Source organism: Alosa alosa, chromosome 6, assembly GCF_017589495.1.
Source record: "Alosa alosa isolate M-15738 ecotype Scorff River chromosome 6, AALO_Geno_1.1, whole genome shotgun sequence".
Classification (NCBI taxonomy): domain Eukaryota; kingdom Metazoa; phylum Chordata; class Actinopteri; order Clupeiformes; family Clupeidae; genus Alosa; species Alosa alosa.
In genome coordinates this window covers 32377046-32404185 of record NC_063194.1, presented here as the reverse complement: position 1 = coordinate 32404185, position 27140 = coordinate 32377046, and the positions used below count along the sequence as shown (strand labels likewise).

General features: G+C 44.7%; 2 protein-coding genes across 2 annotated transcripts in view; both read right to left on the bottom strand.

Moving 5' to 3' along the window:
* Nucleotides 1-203: 203 nt before the first annotated feature.
* Nucleotides 204-15754, bottom strand: LOC125295931. Its single transcript, XM_048245514.1, has 24 exons — nucleotides 15620-15754; nucleotides 13933-14164; nucleotides 13452-13573; nucleotides 13009-13287; nucleotides 12445-12534; nucleotides 12114-12234; nucleotides 11632-11848; nucleotides 11048-11316; nucleotides 10559-10698; nucleotides 10191-10366; nucleotides 9947-10128; nucleotides 9444-9565; nucleotides 8771-9049; nucleotides 8551-8640; nucleotides 8195-8315; nucleotides 7363-7561; nucleotides 6622-6890; nucleotides 6361-6500; nucleotides 4829-6113; nucleotides 2897-4408; nucleotides 2226-2394; nucleotides 1567-1832; nucleotides 1170-1264; nucleotides 204-877 (listed from the first exon to the last, which is right to left on the bottom strand). Exons 1-24 carry the CDS (start codon nucleotides 15752-15754, stop codon nucleotides 584-586), a joined length of 6804 nt encoding a protein of 2267 aa, XP_048101471.1. The 3' UTR covers nucleotides 204-583.
* A 158-nt stretch (nucleotides 15755-15912) lies between these two features.
* LOC125295930 (serine protease 33-like) overlaps nucleotides 15913-27140 on the bottom strand; it is a 33104-nt gene continuing 21876 nt past the window's right edge. The window contains exons 3-5 of the mRNA XM_048245513.1: nucleotides 19992-20001; nucleotides 17129-17291; nucleotides 15913-16225 (exon numbers count right to left, since the gene is read on the bottom strand). Coding sequence (XP_048101470.1) covers nucleotides 15913-16225; nucleotides 17129-17291; nucleotides 19992-20001 — 486 coding nt within the window. The remainder of the gene's footprint in view (nucleotides 16226-17128; nucleotides 17292-19991; nucleotides 20002-27140) is intronic.

Below are 27140 nucleotides of genomic sequence, written 5' to 3'. Positions count from 1 at the left end.
TAGAGAAGAGTACTGTAAGCAACACAGTTAACCCTTTTTCACCGACTGAGAACCAGTTCCCTTTCCGTTCGCGAACCAACATTCTGGAATGCAACATTCTGGAATGCAACATGTTGGAATGCAGCATTAAAGCATGAGTTTTTAGTCGAAAAATGGTCCAAAAACGCCCAGAATCACACAGCAAAGAATTGACTGAGCAGCTATTTCCATCCCCAAAAATTATATTTTATTTTATCCTTTAAAAAACATTTAGCTTATACTTTTTGTCATGAAATAGCAATGGCAACAATTTGAACATAAAACTCATTTGTAGTCAAGTCGACTGTCGGTCTGATTTGCAGAGAGTACACACTGACCGCACAGGATACCTTTCTTCAACCGTAATTCACTTTGGGCATACATACTCATTATTGCAGAGGAAAATAAACACCTTCACAAGCATCAGTCCAAAAATTCTCAAAGTTTTTGCAGACATCATAACTCAGGATAATTACAATGGAGATTACGAAGAGATTACTGGTCATTTTTGTTGGAAAGTTTGGGCACAAATAAAAAATAAGAAATAGGAGGGAAAACAGACAGATCATGACAGCATCACACAGAGTGAGATGACCAGGGAGGGGAGCAGGAGGAAGAGAGACTGAGCGACTCTCTCCGCTGCTCCTGAGTCCACCGTTGTCGCTGTCGTTGTAGTTGTGGTAGATGGACAGGGGACGGGGCTAGGAATGCAGCCCAGGTTGCTGCGCAGGAAGTCCTTGTACAGAGACACTCGGGGGAAGATGGTGGATGTGGTGCTGGAAGAGTTGAGAGACTGAATAAGAGCCACCTGGAACCAGTGCTGTCCAGACTGACAGACCACCGGCCCTCCTAAAGCAGCCTGGAGACACAGGAGAAACAGAGCAGGCCAGTCAAACGTTTGCTGCACTCGCCGGTCTGAATATCGAGACAATCCACATTTTTGATGTCAAAAACACATATGTAACGTGTTACTAAAATATTCTTAGTTAGCATTCTAACTAGATATTGTCAGTCCAACCTCGACCAAAGACATTGCCATGTTTATTTCAAGTTTGTTATATTTTGACAGTACTGTTTATACTTCAGTCAAAATCAGCACCAAATCAGAAGGACTTGAGAAATGATACAGGTAAAGATTTGTGGATGTTTACCTGGGACAAGTTGAGAGCTTGTGTGCATATGAGTTGAGGAGAGGATACATTCTCACACCCCATCAAATTAGCTTGTACTTCCTTTTGGATCAGTTCTGCCAGGGAGAATTAGAGCTAGTTTAAAACACTTCATCAAAACTCACTTAGCTCACTTAACTTACTCATTTAACACCTTAACACACACACACACTCACTTCACACACTCACACACATGCACACACACTCACTTACACACACACACACACTGAACACAAACACACACATACACACACACACTGAACACAAACACACACACACACACTCACTTAACACACACACCCACACTGAACACAAACACACACACACACACACACCCACTCACTTAACACACACACATACTGTACATACACACACTCACTTAAGCTCCCTTCTGACTTCTCCCAGGCTGTGACCCAGCATGTGGACCCGAGGCTCAGGGCCAGCCTGTCCTCCAGGTCCAGGCACAGGGGCTGCAGGCGGCCGCTCAGCTGCACGGGCCTCTTTAGCCGCAGCAGGGCCACCCTGGGCACGTCTGTGTGGACGCTGAAGGTGATAGTCGATATCCACCGCACGGTGTAAAAGCTAACAGAGCCATTAATGTCCTGATGAAGCTCGAGCAGGGCAAGCCAGTCATTGGGGTTTGATCTGCTGTGGATTATATTGTGATGATTAATGATTAAATCGATGGCATGTACTATAGATGTATTGGTGTTCTAGTGGTAGCACTCATTCATATAGGGAAAAGTGTTTGAGTGAGTAAACAGATGAATGGTATTCAAATTGCACATTGAAAGCTTAAAAAACAAACTATATATTGTGTGGCATATGCCACCAGACCACTAACCAACCAGAACACATATGTTTTCACTATGGATTCTGGAAGTCACGTATTATATTCCGTTCTGTTCCGTAAAGTTTATTCTGGAACAAATCATACCCTGATCTGATCGTAGTCTTTCATCTATGACCTGGCTTTCTTAACTCATCCGCAGTATGAACAATCACAAGCACACATGCATGCATTTCTGGAAAATTTACCTTTCAAAGCACTCTGCTGAGCTCAAGACGTACTCTTTGGTCAGGAGAACCCCCCCACACCTACGCCTGCTAATCCTACTTCCTAGGCTCATTAGGTAGACCATCCACGGCCACGTCCGCTGATTCAGGCCATCACTCCCCAGGTGCTCAGAGACTCGGCCGCATGTTTCTAGGCAGAACCAATGATGACAGAGTTAGCGTAGCATAAGGACCAAGTAGGTGGTGACAGGGTTAGCGTAGCATAAGGACCAAGGAGAGGATTGGCGGCTGTGATATGGTGCTGTGAAATACTGAGAAACTTATGAGTTTGTTATTACGTAACACCTTCCTTGCAGCCTTGCATCATATGGATAACATTATCATGTCACAAACATGTCTTGACAGACACCATGTCATGTCATCAAAGGTGGAGTGCTCCAATACACTTGTTTGTCAAATTCTGAAAAATTCTCATCACAGTCCTTTAGCTGTTTGTTCTCTGTGTCCAGCCCAATAAACAGTGTGCCTCAGACAATCACTAGCCTTACTCCAGGAGCACCAAAGGGAGGAGTGTATTTAATTGACCTTTTACTAGGGTCAAGGACTACACCTTTTACCACATGATTGTTGATACACAAGTCATCTGGATTAATCAGCGTTAGGGTCAAGATAAGGATTTCCTCATGGCTTACCCGGAGGAGAGGTGGAGGTTGTGAGTGTAGGCTTGGTGGATGGTTCTCCTGTGTCTGGCCTGGGTGTGGGTGCTGTTGAAGAAAAGAGAATGGTAGAGGTGCTACTAGTGGTTACGGATTTGGTGGCTCCAGATGCCGAAGTCGAAACACTGTCTGAAACTGCAGTTGTGACTTTAGAAAGGGGTTGTGTTGTAGTAGATAGGGGAAAGGGTGAGGCGAATGTACTGGATGTAGTTACAGGTGTCGGAGTGTGAGGTGCTGTACTGTGTGAGGTAAAGTGGGTGGGACTAGTAATCCTGAGGGTGCTGGAGTCTGTTGGAGGTGCCGTATTGTGTGAGGTAAAATAGGAGGGACTGGTAGTCTTGAGGGTACTGGAGTCTGGTGAAGGGGCTGAACTGTGTGTGGTAGTCTTGAGGGTGTTGGAGTCTGTTGGAGGTGCCGTATTGTGTGAGGTAAAGTGGGAGGGACTAGTAATCCTGAGGGTGCTGGAGTCTGGTGGAAGTGCCGTATTGTGTGAGGTAAAGTGGGTGGGACTAGTAATCCTGAGGGTGCTGGAGTCTGGTGGAGGTGCCGTATTGTGTGAGGTAAAGTGGGTGGGACTAGTAATCCTGAGGGTGCTGGAGTCTGGTGGAGGTGCCGTATTGTGTGAGGTAAAGTGGGTGGGACTAGTAATCCTGAGGGTGCTGGAGTCTGTTGGAGGTGCCGTATTGTGTGAGGTAAAATAGGAGGGACTGGTAGTCTTGAGGGTACTGGAGTCTGGTGAAGGGGCTGAACTGTGTGTGGTAGTCTTGAGGGTGTTGGAGTCTGTTGGAGGTGCCGTATTGTGGGAGGTAAAGTGGGAGGGACTAGTAATCCTGAGGGTGCTGGAGTCTGGTGGAGGTGCCGTATTGTGTGAGGTAAAGTGGGTGGGACTAGTAATCCTGAGGGTGCTGGAGTCTGGTGGAGGTGCTGTATTGTGTGAGGTAAAGTGGGTGGGACTAGTAATCCTGAGGGTGCTGGAGTCTGTTGGAGGTGCCGTAGTGTGAGAGGTAAAATAGGAGGGACTGGTAGTCTTGAGGGTACTGGAGTCTGGTGAAGGGGCTGAACTGTGTGTGGTAGGCTTGAGGGTGTTGGAGTCTGTTGGAGGTGCCGTATTGTGTGAGGTAAAGTGGGAGGGACTAGTAATCCTGAGGGTGCTGGAGTCTGGTGGAGGTGCCGTATTGTGTGAGGTAAAGTGGGTGGGACTAGTAATCCTGAGGGTGCTGGAGTCTGGTGGAGGTGCCGTATTGTGTGAGGTAAAGTGGGTGGGACTAGTAATCCTGAGGGTGCTGGAGTCTGTTGGAGGTGCCGTATTGTGTGAGGTAAAATAGGAGGGACTGGTAGTCCTGAGGGTGCTGGAGTCTGTTGAAGGGGCTGAACTGTGTGTGGTAGTCCTGAGGGTGCTGGAGTCTGTTGAAGGGGCTGAACTGTGTGTGGTAGTCCTGAGGGTGCTGGAGTCTGGTGAAGGGGCTGTGTTGGGACTTGGTGTGGTTTCTGAGGAAGAGGACGGAGAGGTGATGGAAGGAAGGAAAGTGCTGTGAGATGATGAAGGTGTGACTAATGAGGAGGCCGTGAGGGGACTAGCTGCAGAGGTATGCAAGGCTGTGATTGAGGGTGTAGTGGCAGCTGGGGTGTTGGTAGGTTGAGAAATGGTGGAGGCACTTGTTTGGATTTGTGTCATAGATGTGCTTAATGGCAGTGGAGTGGAGATAGTATTAATTGTGTTTGTGGAGGTTTGAGCTGTGGTTATCCCTGTAGTCGCCTGTGGCGTTAAAGAAACAGAGGGACTGGATGAAGAAGACAAACCTGTTAAGGTGGTCACTTCAGGTACAGTAGAGGCTGATGTGAGAAAAGGATCAGCAGTGGTGGTAATGGAAGCATCAGTTTCAGGGGAAATAACAGATGTCGAAGTACCTGTGGTTAGCGTAGCATCGCTGGTAGCAGCAGTTGTGGTTACAACAGTGTCCGTTACAGAGATAACAGATGTCGAAGTAGCTGTGGTTAGCGTAGCATTGCTGGTAGCAGCAGTTGTGGTTACAGCAGCGTCTGTTACAGAAGTAACAGATGCCGAAGTAGCTGTGGTTAGCGTAGCATTGCTGGTAGCAGCAGTTGTGGTTACAGCAGCGTCTGTTACAGAAGTAACAGATGTCGAAGTAGCCGTGGTTAGCGTAGCATCGCTGGTAGCAGCAGTTGTGGTTACAGAAGCGTCCGTTACATAAGTAACAGATGTCGAAGTAGCCGTGGTTAGCGTAGCATCGCTGGTAGCAGCAGTTGTGGTTACAGAAGCGTCCGTTACAGAAGTAACAGATGTCGAAGTAGCCGTGGTTAGCGTAGCATCGCTGGTAGCAGCAGTTGTGGTTACAGAAGCGTCCGTTACATAAGTAACAGATGTCGAAGTAGCCGTGGTTAGCGTAGCATCGCTGGTAGCAGCAGTTGTGGTTACAGAAGCGTCCGTTACAGAAGTAACAGATGTCGAAGTAGCCGTGGTTAGCGTAGCATCGCTGGTGGCTGCAGTTGTGGTTACAGATGCTTCCGTTCCAGGAGGAACAACAGATGTTGAGGTAGCAATGGTAGAGCTTTCAGTTCTGTGTGTGCTGTCAGATGTCACTGTATTTGAGACTGCAGTGGATGCAACATTAGAGGTTGAGATCATGTCTGAAGTGTACAGTGTGGCTGTTGAGGAACGTGTTGTGGATTGGACGCTGGTTTTGATAATGGCAGAAGTGGATGGATATGTGCTAGAAGTGACGGAATGGTCATCAGGGGTTGAGGAAGGCATTGTATGCTTGGAAATTGTGCTCTGCCTGATTGTTGAGGATGGAATTATGGGAGTTGTAGGCAGTGAAGTAGCGGAGGACGTGCTAATGTTTGTTGTATAGGTTGTAGTTATGGCTATGGGTGTTGTGTCTGACAGCAAAGTGGTGGAAGGCCTGTTTGTAGTGGTTGATGGCGTGCTGGGCCCTGGTGGTATTGGGCTGGGACAGGTGTAGTCATTATCTGTGTCAGGTCCCTCAGAATCAAACTGTACGAAGCCCGGCAGGTCTTCTGAGGTGAAGGAGGTGATCCAATCCTGGTACTGCGACACCCTCGTGTAGACGCCCGGGTAACCGGGGCGACCGCAGCCTCTTCCGAAACTTATGATCCCCGAGAGAACCCAGATAGAGTCCTGTCTGCTCACCAAGGGTCCGCCTGAATCAGCCTAAAATATTGAAAACAAATCCAATTCACCCAACGAAATTAGCAATTAGGTTCAGTTTCCTTCCATGATCCCAGTTGGTGGTGGCACCATGCAGCTCGGGTTGTATACGACCCTCATGTCCATCATGCATGCTGATTATTTATAGGCTTTGGGTAAAGGCAATATAAACCAGCACTAGTATGTTGGTTAAGCATAGGTTTTGGTTAAAGGTATGGCAGTATAAACCAGCACCGGTTTGGTTTCTTACCTGGCAAGCGTCTTTGCCACCTGCGGGCACACCTGCACAGATCATGTTGTCTGTGAGTTTTCCATAAGAGCAGCTGCACTGTTTGTTTCCCACCACCAACACCTCCACTTCCTGTAAGGTCTGTGGGGAGGGGAGGGGCACTGCAACACAATGTTTACTTTATTACTTTCCTAGTATTCAATCAGAAGTTATAAACATTTGTGAAGTGTGATCAAATCTGATTAATCAAATGTGATCTACTCTAATCTATAATTACTTTACCTCCTTCTTGGATGTGTCCCCAGCCAGTGACCCAGCTCTCTGTGCCTGTAATAAACACACTGGCGCTTGCTGCCAGGCAAACGGGTTTAATGAAGGCCGTGTAGCGGACGGGATAGCTGAGTCGAATGAGCGCTATGTCATTGTTAGACGTAATGAAGTCATAATTAGGGTGTCTGGCGATTGCCATGACACCTCGTCGAACCTCGTTGGGGTTGCTGCCTTCTTGGCGATAACGACCGAGATAAACAGTCAGATGAGCTGTGCAGGAACTGTGACAAATAAGAGTGAATAAAAAATGTTGTTGTTAAGAGACATTTTATTTTCAGTCAGCGATACAAAATACTGCAATAGTGTGAGTAAGGTGTCAATACTAGTGTTTAACATGTCAGAACATATGTGTAACTAACCCTAACTATAAAGCATGATATGTTTATCTTAGGTACCCACTAGTAATTAATAAAGGACATTACAGGTGGCCTCACTATTATACAGTACTAGAACAGAAGGCTGAAAATTCTCTGCTCCTTACCGATACCACTGAGCTCAGATGTCTTCTGTGACCATGGTGACTGTGACCATCACCATTACAACATTTCTACCACAGTAGACATCCGATCTCAGTGGTATCGATAAGCACAACAACATCAACACTGATAATGCTGACATGTCATAAATTGACGTAAAAAGCACCTCTGATATTTGCCTCCATTTCCACTTAACACCATACATCTTGGAGCTCACCTGAGAAAGCAGTGTGCAACAGAGATGACCCACTGGTTGTTTATGAGGGACCCTCCACAGGCATGGCGGCCAGAGCGGTGTATGCTGGCCTGCCAGGGCCAGCTTCCTGGTTGGGCGTCCTGGCCCCCGACTATCCTATTGTCAGGGGTGGGCTCAGGGTAAGTGGGAAGCCCACACCTCTGACCACTGGGTGCGTTCCCTAATGAAGAGCGGAATTAGGAACAATAGAGAATTCTTTATGCACAGGGTTTTTAGGCCAGATGTGTCAGTTAAGACAACTACTGTAGTGATACAACAGTGCAATTTGATGGTTCATTGATTTAAATTGACTTGATGTCCACTGCTATTTGAGCATGTAGCCACTGGCCCACTGGCCAACCCTGACAACACTGGACCATACCAGAAGTGCGTTCAAATTCAGCAAACAACATGTTTTCTCTTTTTGTGTAAACATTCCATCTTAACGATATCCATTCATTCGGCTCCGCTGTATGATCGCAGAGAACTACCTCCTCAAACTTTTTAAGAAGTAGTTATCTGCGTTTGCCAAAGTTTGCTTATGTCTGTGAATTTGTACGCACTTCAGGTGTGTGGATGTGGGGGAGATGCAGTATTAGTCTCACAAATAGAAGAGAGACCAATAACTGGTCCTTGAGGAACACCATTTTTTTTTCTTATCAGGTTTATCCTATTTATGAACATTAAACATTGAACTCCTCTAAACTAAAGCTAAACTATGCATTAGATATCTGAAGACAAGAGAGGCAATGTGAAATGACTACACTCTGTTACAGCTTAATGAATCATAAATTATTGCTTAAAAGCAAATAACCTTCATCCGTGCGGAATGCCCAGCGACCTGTGTGGTCAACATTGCTTGTGTGACGGAGGTCTGTTGTGCTATTCACAGGGACTGAAAAGTAGTGGGAGGATCCAGCTGTGTCATAACCAAACTACAAAAATAGAAAATATAAATAGTAAACCCAGTTATCAAAGTAACAAACAAAAATAAAGCCAGAGAGACACATACATTAAAATGATTATTTTGCAGTTAGTTTGTTTTTATCAAATTCATTTAGGTAACACAAATTTGCTTTGAGATACAGTAAACATACCAACCAAAACATGTTAGTCAAGCTAAGTACAATTAAGCATATAGGCATGTACATTAAAATGTTGCTTTCTCACCAGGGCATTAGTAGATGCTATGTCAGCATAGTTCATAAGGGCAAATGACAAATCACCATCTGACACCAAAATCACTTGAAATGATGCTTCCTATGAGATGATACAACATATGATAAGACATTTACCACTTTCCTTTTTACTTTATTCAAGCCACTCTAAAAATCGATGCTTTACCTTTATATTGTATGTTTTACAATACTATAACACAGGACTGACTTACTGACTCTGGCTGGGAGGAGAACGCAACCTTCTCCCAGGAAGCGATGAACACCCAGGAAGCAGAGAAGTTGAGGTGCGGGAAGTACTCGTTTATGTCCCTAGTGGCCAGGTGTAGAATGGAGCCATTAGTGACCTGCTGGTAAGAGATGGTTCCTCGAACCCTGTTGTCTAAGTTTGCCCACAGCGGGGCGATGACGTCCATGTTGGAGTGTGCAGGGAAACTGCTGGGAGGCTCCAGAGGTGTGGACCCATCAAAGGTCAGATAGCCGTCGTTGTTCAGCTGTCATATAGAAACAGACTATTTAAATATCTGAACTTTGAGTATATAATCACGTCAACTATCATTTATGATGGGTAAATATATCAGTGTTGGAGATATCACTCAATGTGTTTCAGCAATATTTCATATGTGACCTTGACCTTTGACCCCATAACCTTTAGTACCTAATCAGTCTTATATGTACCTAATATAGCCTTTATAGTGATCAACTATGTCAGGCTTGATGTGTGCCACACACACACACACACACACAGTCTAATTTTAGGTTACATAATGTGTGTGTGTGTTAGTGTATGTGTGTATGTGTGTGTATGTGTGTGTGTGTGTGTGTGTGTGTGTGTGTGTGTGTGTGTGTGTGTGTGTGTGTGTGTGTGTAACTGTAACTGTAACTTACATATATCTGGCTGTAAGCAAGGCCAAAGTATTTAAATGTCCCTTCCAGGAAGATCAGTAAGGAACTGTCGTTCTGCTGTGGAGGGCTCATAGTACTTTCATCTCCAAATGGATAAAATGTACCTATAGATAAAAACAAACAGAACAACATACAATAGATACTATACATATGGTAGAGGTACTGACCAGAAGGGACAGTTTATCGTATACTTTCGAGTGTGCAAGAAAGTGTTTTGTGGTGCTCCTTTTTGGAGCAGTGAAGAGCCTAAGTGTTTTTCTACATTAAGTTTAGAATGAGGCAGTTTGTGGCTAGTTTGTTTTCTACATTAAGTTTAGAAAGAGACAGTTTGTGGCTAGTTTGTTTTCTACATTAAGTTTAGAAAGAGGCAGTTTGTGGCTAGTTTGGTGTCTGCATTATGTTACGAGTAGGTTTTGCTGAGATGGTATGGTTAGAGATGGCTGCTGACTGTTATTGATCTTGGATGTTGTTGTCATTGCTGTGACTGTCGACATACCGCTGATGTTGGTTGTAGCAGTTGTTGTCATAGAAACAGTGGTGGGCATTGTCACTGGAAGGGGAGTAGTGGAAGGCCTGTTTGTAGTGGTTGTAGTTATGGCTATGGGTGTTGTGTCTGACAGCAAAGTGGTGGAAGGCCTGTTTGTAGTGGTTGATGGCGTGCTGGGCCCTGGTGGTGTTGGGATGGGACAGGTGTAGTCATTATCTGTGTCGGGTCCCTCAGAATCAAACTGTACGAAGCCCGGCAGGTCTTCTGAAGTGAAAGAGGTGATCCAGTCCTGGTACCGCGATACCCTCGTGTAAACACCGGGGTAACCGGGGCGACCACAGCCTTCCCCGAAACTTACAACCCCAGAGAGAACCCAGATAGAGTCCTGTTTGCTCACCAAGGGCCCTCCTGAATCAGCCTACAATATTGAAGAAGAAAAACAATTACCGGTACAAGCATGTTAGAAAAGAGTCCATGGTTTCATGCGGATTTTGAAAGAACCCTACATGTAGGACTTGCTACAAGGCACTAATGCTGAACACTGATGTAGGTCATACTCAGCAATTTTGTGACGAGCAAGACAGTAAACTGCGATGAAATGGTGTCTTACCTGGCAAGCGTCTTTGCCACCTGCGGGCACACCTGCACAGATCATGTTGTCTGTGAGTTCTCCATAAGAGCAGCTGCACTGTTTGTTTCCCACCACCAACACCTCCACTTCCTGTAAGGTCTGTGGGGAGGGGAGGGGCACTGCAACACAAGGAAGCATCCATGTTATGACTAACTCATGATAAACTACATTGGGTGCTAAATGGCCTGTTAAATGGATTGATTTAGCTTATTGATAAGTTATTGCTTGGGCAAAGAGGCACTGAAACAGCAAGGCATCATTCTTATATTTGATGTTATATCACAGTCTTATGTCTGTTCTCTGTAGCAAATTATATTTGACAGTTTTTACTTTATTACATACATTATTGGTACTTATTACAGGATATGTCATGATAAACAATACGTCATGATAAACATTCAGGGAGAGTAATAAAATCTAATGAATCTATTCAAATCTAATCACGTCAAAATAACACCACTACTTCACCTCCTTGTTGGACGAATCCCCAGCCAGTGACCCAGCTTTTGGTGTCAGTGATGAACGTGCTGGCGCTCGCTGCCAGGCAAACGGGTTTGATGTAGGACGTGTAGCGGACCGGCGAGCTCAAGCGGACGAGAGCCACGTCATTGTCATTGGAGACGCTGTCGTAATCAGGGTGTCGGACAATCGCCAGGATGCTTCGGCGTACCTCGTTGGAGATGCTGCCCACCTGACGAAGACGACCGAGATAGACAGCCAGGGGAGCGGTGCAGGAACTATTGAGACAGAATGAGAGTGCGGGAACTATGGGTCATAGCTCATCATCACTATTCACTATTATAATATTTATCAAAGGTTAGTCATTACAATTCACTATTATCTTTGGATGTTTATCAAAAGTTAGTCATTACTATCCACTATTATCAATCAACTACCAATCAGATCACACCTCACTCATCTGTGCTCCTAAAGCACCATGTTTTTGGCTGGCTGGAGGGGGGTGTTCATAGCTCAGTCCAAGCCACAATGTCTGTTTCCCATGAGACACTTCTTTAGAGGAGTTTGTACAACCACACAGTTCCTGTGTGTACCTTTGGAAGCAGTGTGCAGCAGAGATGACCCACTCGTGGTTGATCAGGGAGCCCCCACACTCGTGGCGGCCGAGACGGTGTATGCTGACCTGCCAGGGCCAACTCCCTGGCTGGGCGTCCTGGCCCCCGGCGATCCTGGCACTGAGCTGTGACGGGGGCTTCGCCGAGACGCCGCACTCGTCAGCTGTAGCCCGGCTGTGGCCACTGGTCACATCGCCTGGACAGGAACAGGTCAGAGCATGTTAACGCCAGGGTTCACTAATCAATATAGGGGTGGTGTTATAGGGGTATAGGGGTGGTGTTTCTGTGAAATCACATCTTGAAGACCTCTTCACACACACAGAGAGCGAGAGAGAGAGAGAGAGAGAAAGAGAGAGAGAGAGAGAGAGAGAGAGCTGATATATGTAGAATTTTATGAAATCAACACAAATGGCCTCCATAATCCACTGAACTAGTATAAATGAAATCTGAGTTAATAGAACCTCCATCGACACGGAACACCCAGCGGCCTGGAGTGAACACGTTGCTGGTGTGCTGGAGCTCTGAGGTCGTTTCCACGGGAACCCAAAAGTAGTGCGAGGATCCGGCGGTGTCATAGCCAGCCTATGAAATCAAACCGTGACACATTTCAATTTTCAAAATTCACAGACAAGGGCATGTATTTCAAAACACCAAAACACGTTTTAGTGAAGCAAAATTATTTAATAAAATAAAATGTTATTTTTATGTTATGTTAATACACAATATAAAGTGTACAAGACATACAGATGACCCATGTGAAGTCTTAAGTCTTCAAGTGTGTGATCTCCTTACCCGGGCGTTGGCTGTCTCTATGTCTCCATAGTTCATCAGGACAAAAGACAGATCCCCATCAGACACCAAGACCAGCTGGGCAGACACGCCCTTTGGGAGAGACACAGGTGAAATGTCTCTAGGTGCGTTGTTAAAAAGACAATGCTACTCTGGACGCTAAAGCAGGTCGAAGCCCCCTTTCACCATGCTCTAGAACAGTTTCATGACTATTGGGGGGTTGCATTGGCCAGTTTTGATTAATGGGAGGGTTACAGCTTATAGTATGCTGACTTCTGGCCAGCAGAGCAGGTTACTCCTAATTAAAAAACATATGTGCTAAGTACTTATACTTCAATACTTATTCATTTGGCTTATGCTTCACTCCAAAGCCACTTACATATGTAAATTATAATGTGGGCCAGTCTTCCTAAATTAATTCAGGCCTAAGTGCCTTGCTCCAGGGCACAACGGTGACAGCCGGGAATTGAACCCACAACATTTCTGTCTACTATGCTGCCACCGCCCCTACTGTACACAGCAACAGTAACAGTTGACTGAAGCCCCGGACCGTGCTGGCTTACTTACTGACTCTGGCTGGGAGGAGAGCGCAACCTTCCCCCAGGAAGCGATGAACACCCAGGAAGCAGAGAAGTTGAGGTGCGGGAAGTACTCGTTTATGTCCCTAGTGGCCAGGTGTAGAATGGAGCCATTAGTGACCTGCTGGTAAGAGATGGTTCCTCGAACCCTTTTGTCTAAGTTTGCCCACAGCGGGGCGATGACGTCCATGTTGGAGTGTGCAGGGAAACTGCTGGGAGGCTCCAGAGGTGTGGACCCATCAAAGGTCAGATAGCAGTCGTTGTTCAGCTGGAAAAAATGATATTCTTACAGAAAGAACTTATAGAACGTAAATCAATGTGAAAAAAGGAAATAAAACCTTTTTCAATCCCATTAGTGATATGGTAATATGATACATATTACGAATATTCTTTTATACTGTATATTTGCATGTGTGTGATTTGACTTCTCACAAATATCTGTCCATAAACAAGGCCGAAATATTTGAATGTGCCCTCCAGGAAGATGGCGGGAGAACTTCCGTTCTGCTCAGGAAGTTTTACAGTGCCTTCACGTCCTGAAGAATAGAACAGATCTAGAGGGGGAAATCAACAAGAGGAACTTTAAATAAGTCTAGAACATTCAGAGTTCAAGAAGTGTGTCTTTTCAGATTCATATGGTCATGTCATAAAAGTGAATGTGAAAATGTTAACACTAAACTATTGAAATACGCCTTCAGGAAATGTCCACACATCTGCAACATGTTGTTTTTAAGCCAGACTATCAGAATCAAAATCCCTCAATGTTTGTACTGGAACTAGAAACTCTGTAGATTTTAGCTTTACACCATACAGTCAACATACAGTCAACCTCATACCATCACCACAGGTGTGTTTGTCTTCAGACACACAAAATGAGTCACCAGTGTGGCCTAATGTAATGTCAGTCTCTCACTGTTAGTGCGGTTGCAGTTGAAGTTTCGGTCCTCGTCAGGTCTGTTTGAGGTGAAGTGGACGAAGCCCACGTCCGAGTGGCGCACGGTGTCTCTGATCCACGGCTCAAACGCCGACACGCGGGCGTAACCGTCGGGGGCCACACCCGTGGCACAGGGGATGCCAAAGTTGGTCACCCCCGCCAGCACCCACACAGAGCCCAGCCGACACTGGAGGGGACCCCCTGAGTCTCCCTGCACAGAGAGGGAGGGAGGGAGAGATGGAGAGAGATGGAGAGGAAGGGAGGGAGAGAAATACAGAGAGGAGAGTCAAGAAGTGAAACACAAAAAACTTTCAAAAAACTCCTGAAGACCCAGCTCTCAGTAACAAGTCTTACTGATCCTAGCACTCACCAGCCGTTTTAAACTGACAAGTAACTGTTAAAAACAGCACTCACCGACGCACTTATTCTTACTGTACTCTAATGTTTTTTTAAACTGTCCTAAAATTGTGAGAATTGTTGAAAACTTACTGTTTACCATGTTGTTAGTCGCTTTGGTTAAAAAGCGTCAGCCAAATGTAATGTAATGTAATGTAATGTAATGTAACAAAGAGAGGGAGGGGAGGAGAGGAGAATGAGAGAGAGAGAAAGGGAGGGAGGGAGAGAATGACAGAGGGAGTGAAAGAGAGGAGAGTCAAGACGTAAAAGAGATGGATGGAATGATAAAAGAGATGGAAGGAGAAAACAGAATGAGAGAGGGAATGACAAAGGGAATGGACAAAATGAGTCCATTGTAGAGGCTCTTGGTGTTATAGTGTAGCGTTAGCTGGGTTGGTGTTATAGTGTAGCGTTAGCTGGGTTGGTGTTATAGTGTAGCGTTAGCTGGGGGATGAGGCTCTTGGTGTTATAGTGTAGCGTTAGCTGGGTTGGTGTTATAGTGTAGCGTTAGCTGGGTTGGTGTTATAGTGTAGCGTTAGCTGGGGATGAGGCTCTTGGTGTTATAGTGTAGCGTTAGCTGGGTTGGTGTTATAGTGTAGCGTTAGCTGGGGATGAGGCTCTTGGTGTTATAGTGTAGCGTTAGCTGGGGGATGAGGCTCTTGGTGTTATAGTGTAGCGTTAGCTGGGTTGGTGTTATAGTGTAGCGTTAGCTGGGTTGGTGTTATAGTGTAGCGTTAGCTAGCTGAGGATGATGAGCTCTTGGTGTTATAGTGTAGCGTTAGCTGGGTTGGTGTTATAGTGTAGCTGGGTTAGCTGTGGATGAGGCTCTTGGTGTTACTAGTGTAGCGTTAAGCTGGGTTTGTTGTTATAGTGTAGCGTTAGCTGGGTTGGTGTTATAGTGTAGCGTTAGCTGGGTTGGTGTTATAGTGTAGCGTTAGCTGGGGGATGAGGCTCTTGGTGTTATAGTGTAGCGTTAGCTGGGTTGGTGTTATAGTGTAGCGTTAGCTGGGTTGGTGTTATAGTGTAGCGTTAGCTGGGGGGATGAGGCTCTTGGTGTTATAGTGTAGCGTTAGCTGGGTTGGTGTTATAGTGTAGCGTTAGCTGGGTTGGTGTTATAGTGTAGCGTTAGCTGGGGGATGAGGCTCTTGGTGTTATAGTGTAGCGTTAGCTGGGTTAGTGTTATAGTGTAGCGATAGCTGGAGGATGAGGCTCTTGGTGTTATAGTGTAGCGTTAGCTGGGGGACGTGTGGGAGAGGAACAGGTGTCTTACATGGCATGCCCCTTTCCCCGTAACCCCTCCAGCGCAGAGCATGCTGGGAGTTATGTCCACCTGGAGTGTGTCCTTCAACCGGCACTCACACTTCCTGTTTCCTGCCACCGTCACCGCCACTTCCTGTAGTGCCATTGGGAAGGGGAGGGACTCTGGGGCAAAATATGTAGACAAGCAACATTTCAGAACTAATTATTTTGATATATGATATTATAAATATACAATGTGATTGAAGGTATTCATCAGTCTTACAAACAGACAAAATTAAATAGTATATTTTTCTTCCTTTGTCTTCACTTCACAGCTGTAAGCAGTGTCCTACCTCCAAAGCCTGTGTTGCCCCAGCCGGTGGTCCAGCAGGCCGTTCCCGGTGGGAACCTGCTGGCGTTGGAGGGCAGGCAGATGGGCCAGACGTAGGCGGTGAACTCCACCGGCTCTCTTAGTCTCACCAGGGCCACGTCGTTAGTGAAGTCCCCCGCGCTGTAGTCGGGGTGGCGGACGATGGCTTTAACACTGTGTGCCACCTCATGAGGGTTGGCGTTCGGGCTGGACGTATCCTGTGTCTCTCGGCCCAGGTACACCGTCCAGGTGAAGTGGATTGGGAAGCTAGGGGAAGTGGTTAGTAAACCAGATAACTGAAACTGAAAATCTGACACGATTCACCAGAGAAGAGCAGATGTTTATAAATGGAATCATATTGATTACTGATTTAGGAAATTCAGTCATAAATACATACTGCTTCTACTTCAGTGTAGCTAACAGCTAACAGTTATGGGATAACAGCTAACAGTTTGGGACTTATGTAGGCTGGGTGAACCCAGCCTGATCTACCGGCAATTTCTTTTTCGCCCTGCAGCTCAGGCTGGAAACCTGGGCATCTTTTTCTGCTGCTTCCGTTACAATTTTGCCGGGACCAATCACAAGCTTATCCACCTGGCGCGCTATTGGCAGGTATAAAATGATGACAATAGCGGGAGAGCATGGAGTTTTCACGTTGCTCTGCAAACGTTACCCATTTCATTGGTCAGATTGTTGAATGACTATCCAATTACGTAAAGAGTCATTTGAACTATGCCCATTGATCACGCCTCTTGTGCAGTAGAAAATACATAGTGGACTCCCCAGACCAATGTTCAATCTTAAAAGATTGAGCTTGGTCTGGTGAACACCAGACTAGGACTTATGCCCTCAGCAGCATAACATCAGCCAAAGGAGACATAGAAACACATTGTAACATTGTGAATTTTTACATTTTTTAGCCAAGGTATTTGTCCAAAGCGACTTACAAAACATATTGTATGTATTTTTAAAGGGCAGGCTAAGTGCAAAGTCTACATAAAGATAACATGGCAAAATCTATTTGATAAAGTAAAACAATGAGCAAGATTCCAGCCATGAAAATCAGCGGATTCCCTGAAAGCTCCCACACACCACATGATAGCAGCTTTATTTCAGTCACACATGAGAGAGTTTACTCATTGAGTGACCTATTTGCACCCACAGACTCACCTGGAGAAGCAGTGTGCGGCCGTGATGACCCACTGGTCGCTAATGAGGGTCCCCCCGCAGATGTGACTCCCTAGCCAGTGTAGGCTCACCTGCCATGGCCAGCTGCCCGCCGAGGCATTCCTGCCCCCGACAATACGGCTGTCCAGACGGACCGAGCCGCAGCCTGACGTTAAGATAGGAGGACAGGGCTTTCTCACTATACTCAGTCATATTCCATTCAAGAGAACTTATCCTAAGTGTCTGCTGTTTTTTATTGGTTATTGGTTTTATTGGTTATTGGTTTTTACTGTATGTAGTAGACTAAAGACTCTACTTTGTGACTTTAGAGGTGTTTTGATCTTTAGTTTACAGGTTTCTGTGTAGTTGAATGGAAAGCAGTTATATGGATTTCATATGGATTTCATGGCAGAGGCTACTCACCGTTTTGTTCTTTTGTCCCAGTGGCTGTAAAACAGATGATTTAGGGCCATGAACACATATAACACATCTACAATAATACTGTGACTCTAGTGTTAATGTGTGTGTGTGTGTGTGTGTGTGTGTGTGTAAATACGGTCGTGTGTGTGTGTGTGTGTGTGTGTGTGTGTGTGTGTGTGTGTGTGAGTGCGTGCGTGTGAATCAAATTAGAAATACATACCTATCATAACAAGCATCAGACATCCCAACAGAGCAATCAGGTATTTCATCTTGATAACAACTCGATTATAATCACCTGCAAAACGAGCATATATTTTTTTAATATCCGAATTACAGTAATGTTTAGGAAGTGCAATATGTGCTAGATTCCTCAAATCATCAAGGTCATGCCATCCTTTTGATATTCACAATTGTGTGCTGTTGATGGAAGTTCTTTCAACAGTGATGGCAACTGGAATCATGACCCAGAAAATAAAGTTTTTTTGATTGTGAAACACTGAAAACACACTAGACTGAAATACTTTTATTTTTGTTGTATATTCCATGCATATATAAACAGTGTGTTACCTCAGAGTAATAATATTGGAGAGCGCTTACTTACTCGTACGCGTAGCTGTGATGCCTCTTTTCGCATTCGTTGGTTCGCTCTCCCCTAGTGCACCACATCGCCTGTGATCACTGATGTCATCTAATGCTTATCACTCGCTGAACATTTCCTGTAAATGTCATGTCCTTCGATCTCCAAAACAGGGTCTGGCTCTGCCCTTTGACAACATTACTGTTCATGAACAACAGCCGACACACACAACAACCCCTGCCCCCACGCGGGTCAGGCAGAGATGCTGGAGAAAGGTGTGTCCATTCTCCGGTCTCGGTCACGCTATCAGTGGCCGCTGCTTGGGCATATGAAACTATGCGGCCTGTGCTCCTGGGCATGTTTGGACTGCAGGTGATTAGGCCGCTGTGGCATAGCGTGCCTCGGCTCACATACACCTGTGAACATACAGTGCATTCATCACCTGAGTGCAGAACCTGGGATGTGTTTGCGTTGGAGAAGTTTCTAAGTTTGTCTCTGGCGATAGCTTTACTCGGAGGAAAAAAAGGTTTTGGGAGAAATATTAACTCTTATGACAAAATAGAGTCAACAGTGGAGTCAGCTGTTAATGCCAAAGACACGAGTTCCCTCTCCTCTATTCTCTCCTATCAGTCTCTACTTCTGCTTACTAATCCCAAAGAAATGAGATTATCATTCTGACTGATCCTTTAGTCAATAACATTGTACTCTAAATATTACTGGCCTGATACAGATTACTGTGTTTAACTATTCATACCAATGTATAATTTTGATTTATTATGATTACTTATTTGATCGAAAAAACAATTTTTTGTGTCCACAATGTATCATCTTTAGTCTAGAGGTTAAGTGATTTCTATATGGGAGAAACCTGTTGGTTGAGTAAACTTGGGTTATAAATCAATATTCAGATATTCGTATTTGAATAATTTGGAGTTTAACTGTATATGGGTTAATCTGAATACAGTATATAAATTATTGGATTATTAGGTTATGTATCCTTGTACAGAGGTGAGTTGGATTGATAGGATACTGAATTCAGAAACACAGAGTTAGCTACTTTTGAGGCAAAACAACACAAATGAATTGCAGTAGTTTTATCTCACTGTTATACGTATAGCCACACTCTGAGCAAACACAATCAGTTTTAGACATGTTTCAAAATACGTCCATTTCAGAGCTATTTGCAAAAAAGGTTGGTATGCTGCTGAGAAAGTCAACAGAGGGCCTGATAAAATCACTGGTGTTTTCTGTCATGCTATTGTGAGCTGAACTGCTACACCCTGGGATGCAGTGGCTAAAAGCAGATTATCCACCTCTGAAATTTCAGAAATAGAGTTTATCCACTTCTTATTAGAGTTTATCCACCTCTCAAAAGAGTTTTTCATCAATTGCAACTTCTAACATCCAAAAATCAAAAAAACACACTGCATTATCAACATTTACAATATGTACAATCTAGGAACCATTTAATACCACTAATATTGTTATAAACATTGGACAATAATCTCCAACATAATTTAACATGTTCTGAATGCCTTTAAACAAATCTAATACCACATGGTGCAGTCCACCTCATTGTGACCACAGAAATCATAGTTTACCCACCTCTTTCAAAAAAGAGAGAAAAAAAATTCTCCTTAATTAAAATGTCTCTAATTACACTGACATGTTCTAAATGAACCAGTTAAAAAAAAAACACGCATAGCGGCATCAGGCCTTCTTCAGGGCACAGTTACTCCTTGGCTGGATAAAAAATGTTCTCTCTTTTTTGACAGTTTGTTTTACCTAAGAAGTAAAACATTTTTTTTCTGTGGATTAAGACCACGCCATAATCTTCAAATCAAACGTTTTACCCATCTCTTATTTTACCACTACACTCCTGGTCACACCAGAGCACAAAGGACACAGAGACTGCACTGTAATATTTCCGTACGAGGCATTTCCTTATTGATAACGCCTGTGAAACAAAACGACGACTGGGACTAGTGCACCATTTATCAAGTTAAGAAAAACTACGACAATTGCCTCTATCAAGTTTGTCTACACCACTTTGTCACACACTAGGCTACAACTGTTTCCAATTTGCACTGCCCTTTTTACAAGATTTGTATTTAATTCAGCATATTAACAAAACATTGGGTTGGGTTTTGATGGTCAAATGTAAAGGTAAAACATGCCATGTCTTACTCTCCAACTATATCTCTTTTGGTACAACTTTCTATTTTCTATTTAAACCCTCGTGTAGTCATAGCAAACAAAAATCATCGAGCACTGCTGTCAGTGAGAAACTTTACTTTTCCATTAACATGCTAAAACGAATACAATAAAAACACAATAAAAAGATACTGATAGATCCTTGATACAGTCCCTTTGAAATGGGATGGGCACTGGTGACTCAGCTTATCTTAACCAAGGCAAGCGTGACCAACGGATCACCACATCTTACGCACTCAGGCTTTTTTGCTGACCCCTAGTGCCCTGTGCTGAATGTGGGCATGACTGAGTTTTTCCAGTATATTCAGATAGGATGGGAATCCCAGCTAAGATGACTTTTTTTCAGCTGGTATTCTGGGAAGCCCAATGATTCATTTCCCTCCACAAGGATCTACAGCATGTGCTGTTGACCTCGTCATTATAACTCCAAACATCTACGCCAGATCAGGCCTCCCAAGGTCACTACTGGAAATGTTATGAAGGAATATGATATGCTATGTAAGGGATAATGTTATGAAGGAATATGATATGCTATGTAAGGGATAATGTTATGAAGGAATATGATATGCTATGTAGGGGATAATGTTATGAAGGAATATGATATGCTATGTAAGGGTAGGGGATAATGTTATGAAGGAATATGATATGCTATGTAAGGGTAGGGGATAATGTTATGAAGGAATGTGATATGCTATGTAAGGGATAATGTTATATAGGAATATGATATGCTATGTAAGGGATAATGTTATGAAGGAATGTGATATGCTATGTAAGGGTAGGGGATAATGTTATGAAGGAATATGATATGCTATGTAAGGGATAATGTTATATAGGAATATGATATGCTATGTAAGGGTAGGGGATAATGTTATGAAGGAATATGATATGCTATGTAAGGGATAATGTTATATAGGAATATGATATGCTATGTAGGGGATAATGTATAGAACGGCGGCCCCAACGATAATAATGTTGGGGGGCAATGGGGTCAGTCCATGGCCTTTGGAACTATCTCAACTCCACCCTCTCCTACAGTGCCTCTGTCCATACATGCAGTACATTACCCTACTGGCAGGAGGCGACAGAGAGCACACTAACAACCTGTCAGTGTCTATTGATACTGTAGCCATACAACTGAGTTGTGTCACGTTAACAAGTACATTTAAGCCAAAGTCAAATCCTTATCAGTTGTTCAGTCATCTACTCTCATTACCGTGTGGGATGCATTTCTACAAAAGTCAGCTTTACTGTTGATTGGTAGACTTTGTTACTTCCATGTGGTATCCGTTATTTCAAGTCAACTTGAGTTACCTGTACATCTGCATCTACTCTGTCCCTTACTCATACCTCATCACTGCCTGCTCAGGAGTAGTGTCCCTACCCATAACAAGTTCTGTCCCTTACTCATAACTCATCACTGCCTGCTCAGGAGTAGTCTCCCTACCCATAACAAGTTCTGTCCCACTGTTCATATCTCTAAATCTAATTTAATGAACCATCTTTCCCCCATAGCTTTCAATACACTGTGATTTTCCACTAGGGCAATTTATTTATTTAATGCTTTTGGCCAGCAGGGGGCAGCTGAGGCCCATCACAGAGCTAAACCCCTGGGAGAGCTGGGTCGTCCGATCCAGTGCTTCTCTAGAGGGCAAAGTGCTTCTGACAGTGGCAACGCTGAAATGGAGGATACATAATGTCCGATCATTACAATCTTTTCACTAATGTCATTTCCTCTGATCTTGGTGACATTTTCACAGATACTTTAGCCCTTGTTTGTAACTGCATGAGAAGTTTTTGTGTTGAAGATTGAATGCAGAGACAAGGAAGGAAATGAATGAGTTGAATAGAAGATAAGGAAAGGAAATGGGATTAGAATGGTCAAACAAAAAAAAATGAGATTACATATCAAATAAAACCAATCCGCATTTATGATGGGGCCATTGGAAGGTCAGAACTTTGAAACATGATTGTACTCTTTGGAATGACTAAAGGCTCAGTTGAAGTGAGTAGCATTCATTCCTTCATGTCTCACTGTCTCACTGTCTCAGCCCCCAGATGCTGTCTATGCATCCCCTGGTAGAAGCCTCAGCAATGGGCCCTGCCATAAAGCTCTCTCTGGGTCGAGTTTCATCTTTTTGTTTGGGGCAGGAAAGGCAGACAATGACCATCTCTCTCTCGTCGACCTCTGAAGCTGGAGTACAGTGGTGTCAAAGCCTTGAAGTTAACACCTGCCCGAGTGTCTTTTTTACACAGACTCAGAGCGCAGACATAACAGCGATTAGCACACACCCATAACAAGTGATCCGTCATTCATCCATCCATGCTCGCGCTGGACTGGAGAGAGAGAGAGAGAGAGAGAGCGGAGTTAAAGCAACGCGTGGTCAGGCTAATGACTAAGTATAAGTAAGTATATACTCTTTTGATCTCGTGAGGGAAATTTGGTCTCTGCATATATCCCAATCCGTGAATTAGTGAAACACACTTAGCACAGAGTGAGCACACTTATCCCGACACAGTGAGCTGCCTGCTACAGCGGTGCTCGGGGAGCAGTGAGGGGTTAGGTGCCTTGCTCAAGGGCACTTCAGCCGTGCCTACTGGTCGGGGTTTGAACCGGCGAACCCTCCGGTTACAAGTCCGAAGCGCTAACCAGTAGGCCACGGCTGCCCCCACTACAGTCCCTTGTGTCTCTGCTGTGGCCGTCTCCTTATTTACTGTAGCTCCTGGGCATGACTCCCCGGAGTCCCCGCAGAGCGATTACATTAAAGTAGCATCTATTTAGTGGTGTGGCTGAGGCTGCTTTTCAGAATGATGGTGGACAGACAGCAGGAGGAGACTTTTTATTTGATTTGATTTGACTCTGGGAATTTAATTCATGACGTCAATACTAGAGCTACCAGCACGCCGAAAATTCATTTTCATGTGTCGTTAGGTTTTATCTGCCGCAGAAGCATACTGGGACTGTGTGTTGGGCTTCATTGAGTTTCATTGAATTTCATGCTCAATTTCCAGTTGTATGGCCATTTTCCAGGTTCTAGCATATGAAAGTCCTCATGTACTGTCTGGAGAGTTCGGATATAAAAATACATATGTGTCTCGTGGAGGAGGAGTGTGTGTGTGTGTGTGTGTGTGTGTGTGTGTGTGTGTGTGTGTGTGTGTGTGTGTGTATTGGGGGTGGGGGTTGGGGTTTAGGTCGGGAGTGAGCATGTTTTTAGGGAGTATATGTATGGGCCCACTGAGGCAGCTGTAACATTTCCAGAGCTACTCAGTAAACTAGGCCTGAACTTTTCATGGGCAACAAAATCCCAGACAGCAGAAGACTTTGGGCCAGAGCGAGTCTGGTTCTGGCAAAGATAATAATGGATTGCATTAGGACCAAGACCAGAACCAAGCCAGACTAAGTGACCCCTAAAGTACAGCAAGTGGCTGATTTAGTTGGAACTCAAATAGATTGTTTATTGAGTAACAGCAATCTTGAAGTGTCTCTATGTGGGCACATATGTGTGTGTGTGTGTGTGTGTGTGTGTGTGTGTGTGTGTGTGTGTGTGTGTGTGTGTGTGTGTGTGTGTGTGTGTGTGTGTCTCTGAGTGCATGTGTGTGTGTGTCCTAAATCAACACAGACCATAGTAAATATTTGGGACATTTTCTCTGACCCACTTTTATGTCTCCTTCCTTCCTGAATGTGAACACAGCAACACAGGCCATGGTAGTGAACACAGCAACACAGGCCATGGTAGTGAACACAGCAACACAGGCCATGGTAGTGAACACAGCGACACAGGCCATGGTAGTGAACAAACACAGCAACACAGGCCATGGTAGTGCACACAGCAAAACAGGCCATGGTAGTGAACACACACAGCAACACAGGCCATGGTAGTGAACACAGCAACACAGGCCATGATAGTGAACACAGCAGCACAGGCCATGGTAGTGAACACAGCAACATGGTAGTGAACACAGCAACACAGGCCATGGTAGTGAACACACACAGCAAAGGCCATGGTAGTGAACACAACAACATGGTAGTGAACACAGCAACACAGGCCATGGTAGTGAACTCAGCAACACAGGGCATGGTAGTGAACACAGCAACACAGGCCATGGTAGTGAACACACACAGCAACACAGGCCATGGTAGTGAACACACACAGCAACACAGGCCATGGTAGTGAACACAGCAACACAGGCTATGATAGTGAACACACACAGCAACACAGGCCATGGTAGTGAACACACACAGCAACACAGGCCATGGTAGTGAACAAACACAGCAACACAGGCCATGGTAGTGAACACAGAAACACAGGCCATGGTAGTGAACACAGCAACACAGGCCATGGTAGTGAACACATACAGCAACACAGGCCATGGTAGTGAACAAACACAGCAGCACAGGCCATGGTAGTGAACACAGCAACACAGGCCATGGTAGTGAACACAGCAACACAGGCCATGATAGTGAACACAGCAACACAGGCCATGATAGTGAACACAGCAGCACAGGCCATGGTAGTGAACACAGCAACATGGTAGTGAACACAGCAACACAGGCCATGGTAGTGAACACACACAGCAACACAGGCCATGGTAGTGAACACAGCAACACAGGCCATGATAGTGAACACAGCAGCACATGCTATTGTAGTGAACACAGCAACATGGTAGTGAACACAGCAACACAGGCCATGGTAGTGAACACACACAGCAACACAGGCCATGGTAGTGAACACACAGCAACTGAGCCATGGTAGTGAACACAGCAACATGGTGAGTGAACACAGCAACATAGGCCATGGTAGTGAACACACACAGCAACGCAGGCCATGGTAGTGAACACACACAGCAACACAGGCTATGGTAGTGAACACACACAGCAACACAGGCCATGGTAGTGAACATGGGTGTAAAGTGACCTACAGAAACCTCCCCACTGAACCAACAAACAAATAATGATTAGCTTGAAAGGGCAAGAGGTTTGATGTGGGTGAGGAAGTGTGTGTTTGTCTGCACTGTCATATTAGCATAGTGTATAAAGTTTCCCATATTAGCATAGTGTATAAGGTTTCCTAAGGAAACACACACACATGAAACAAACAATTAGTTCTCATCTCAGAAGGTTAGATGTTTCAGTGGGTGACTGGCCGTCTGAACGAGAGGAAGTCAGGCTGGAGATATGAGATTTCCTCTGCAAACAAACAAGAAGTCAAATAGGCAACTCAAGCAGTCGAGATGTTCAGCATGAGTGAATGACCATGTGTGTGTGTATGGTTGTGCATGAGCAACTGACCCAATGTGAGGGTGTGTTTGTGTGTGTGTGTGTTTGTGTGTGTGTGTGTGTGAAAAGAAAGAAAGAAGAGAAAGAGAATGTGAAGGAGTATATTAATGTGAAAGAGAAAGAAAGAAAGAAAGAAAGAAAGAAAGAAAGAAAAGTGAAGTAATAATATTAATATTAATGTGTAATATTAAAAAAATGTGTAATGTAAAGAAAGAAAGAAAGAAAGAAAGAAAGAAGACAGAAATTAATGACAATGTGTATGTGGATTAATGTCAATAATGTGAGTGTAAAGAAAGAGAGAGAAGGGAAGTCTCTGTGTGTGTGTGTGTGTGTGTGTGTGTGTGTGTGTGGGTGGATGAAGTTATGAGTTTTTCTCAAAGTAAAAGTTCACACAGGTCCCCCGGGCCAGCCTGACCAGGGCCCCATATCTGCTAAAGCTGCTTAAAGCCCTAACTCAGACCCAACCTCAGCCCTCATGGAAGAAAAACACTGACCCAATCCCCACTGACCCAGTGTGTGTGTGTGTGTGTCCATCGATGCTCCACTAGTCCCACTAGGTCAGTTGTTCCCACACTTGGCCTGTGATGACTGGGGTGTCATGGGGTACTACACGTGCATCATGATCTGATGAGAGACATTCCGATGTTTCACTCTCCAGATCATACTTCATACAGGGCGCAGACATAAACATGTTTTGGGCAACCAGCAAAAATATATGTTTTGCATGTTTATAGACATGTGTGTGTGTGTGTGTGTGTGTGTGCGCGCGCGCATCAGTTGGTGATAGTTGTGTGAGTTGGTGTGTGTGAGTAAGAATGTAAGTATGTGTAAGAGCAAATGTGTGTGTATATGCTTAAGTGTGTGTGTATGTGTGTGTGTGTTTGTGTGGTATGGGTGTGCATATCAAATGAAACACACACTACCTATCCCCCTCAGGCGGAGAGCTTAAGTCGAGAGTCCTGTGTTGAGGGAGAAACATATTTAGATTAGCGTGGGATGTAAAGGCTCCGCCATTGCCTGCATGTATCGGATAGGGACACACACACACACACACATAATAATGTCTGCGGCGCGTACCTGAAACACACACACACACACACATTTGTCGCGTCGCCTTTACACACACACACACACACACACACACACACACACACACACACACACACACACACACACACTCACATCACACACACACACACACACACACTAGCGCATTCACACAAACACTGTCTGATAACACACACACACACCAATGAGTTGTGAGAGGAGGCAGGGAGTAGTTGAGAGGGCATGCACAGGTGTAATATATCCACTTTCTCATATCATCACATTTCAGTGGGAAATCCTAGATCTCAATTCATATTAAACTGCACATCCTGGCTGCATATCCTGGCTGCTGCTTACAGTAAGACTATGATGTCAGCAATGTGTTACCTGCTGGGCATGGGCTGTGTGTGTGTGTGTGTGTGTGTGTGTGTGGTTGGTGTGTGTGGTGTGTGTGTGTGTGTGTGTGTGTGGTGTGTGTATGT

Excerpts from the sequence above, each read along its gene's own strand:
- LOC125295931 (XM_048245514.1), bottom strand. The coding sequence starts at position 15,754 with ATGGCACTACAGGAAGTGGCGGTGACGGTGGCAGGAAACAGGAAGTGT. Across the intron at positions 12,535-13,008 it reads TCTCCTCCCAGCCAGAGTCA|GGCGTGTCTGCCCAGCTGGT; the intron begins GTAAGTAAGCCA and ends TCTCTCCCAAAG. Across the intron at positions 7,562-8,194 it reads GGCATTCCGCACGGATGAAG|GGAACGCACCCAGTGGTCAG; the intron begins GTTATTTGCTTT and ends GCTCTTCATTAG.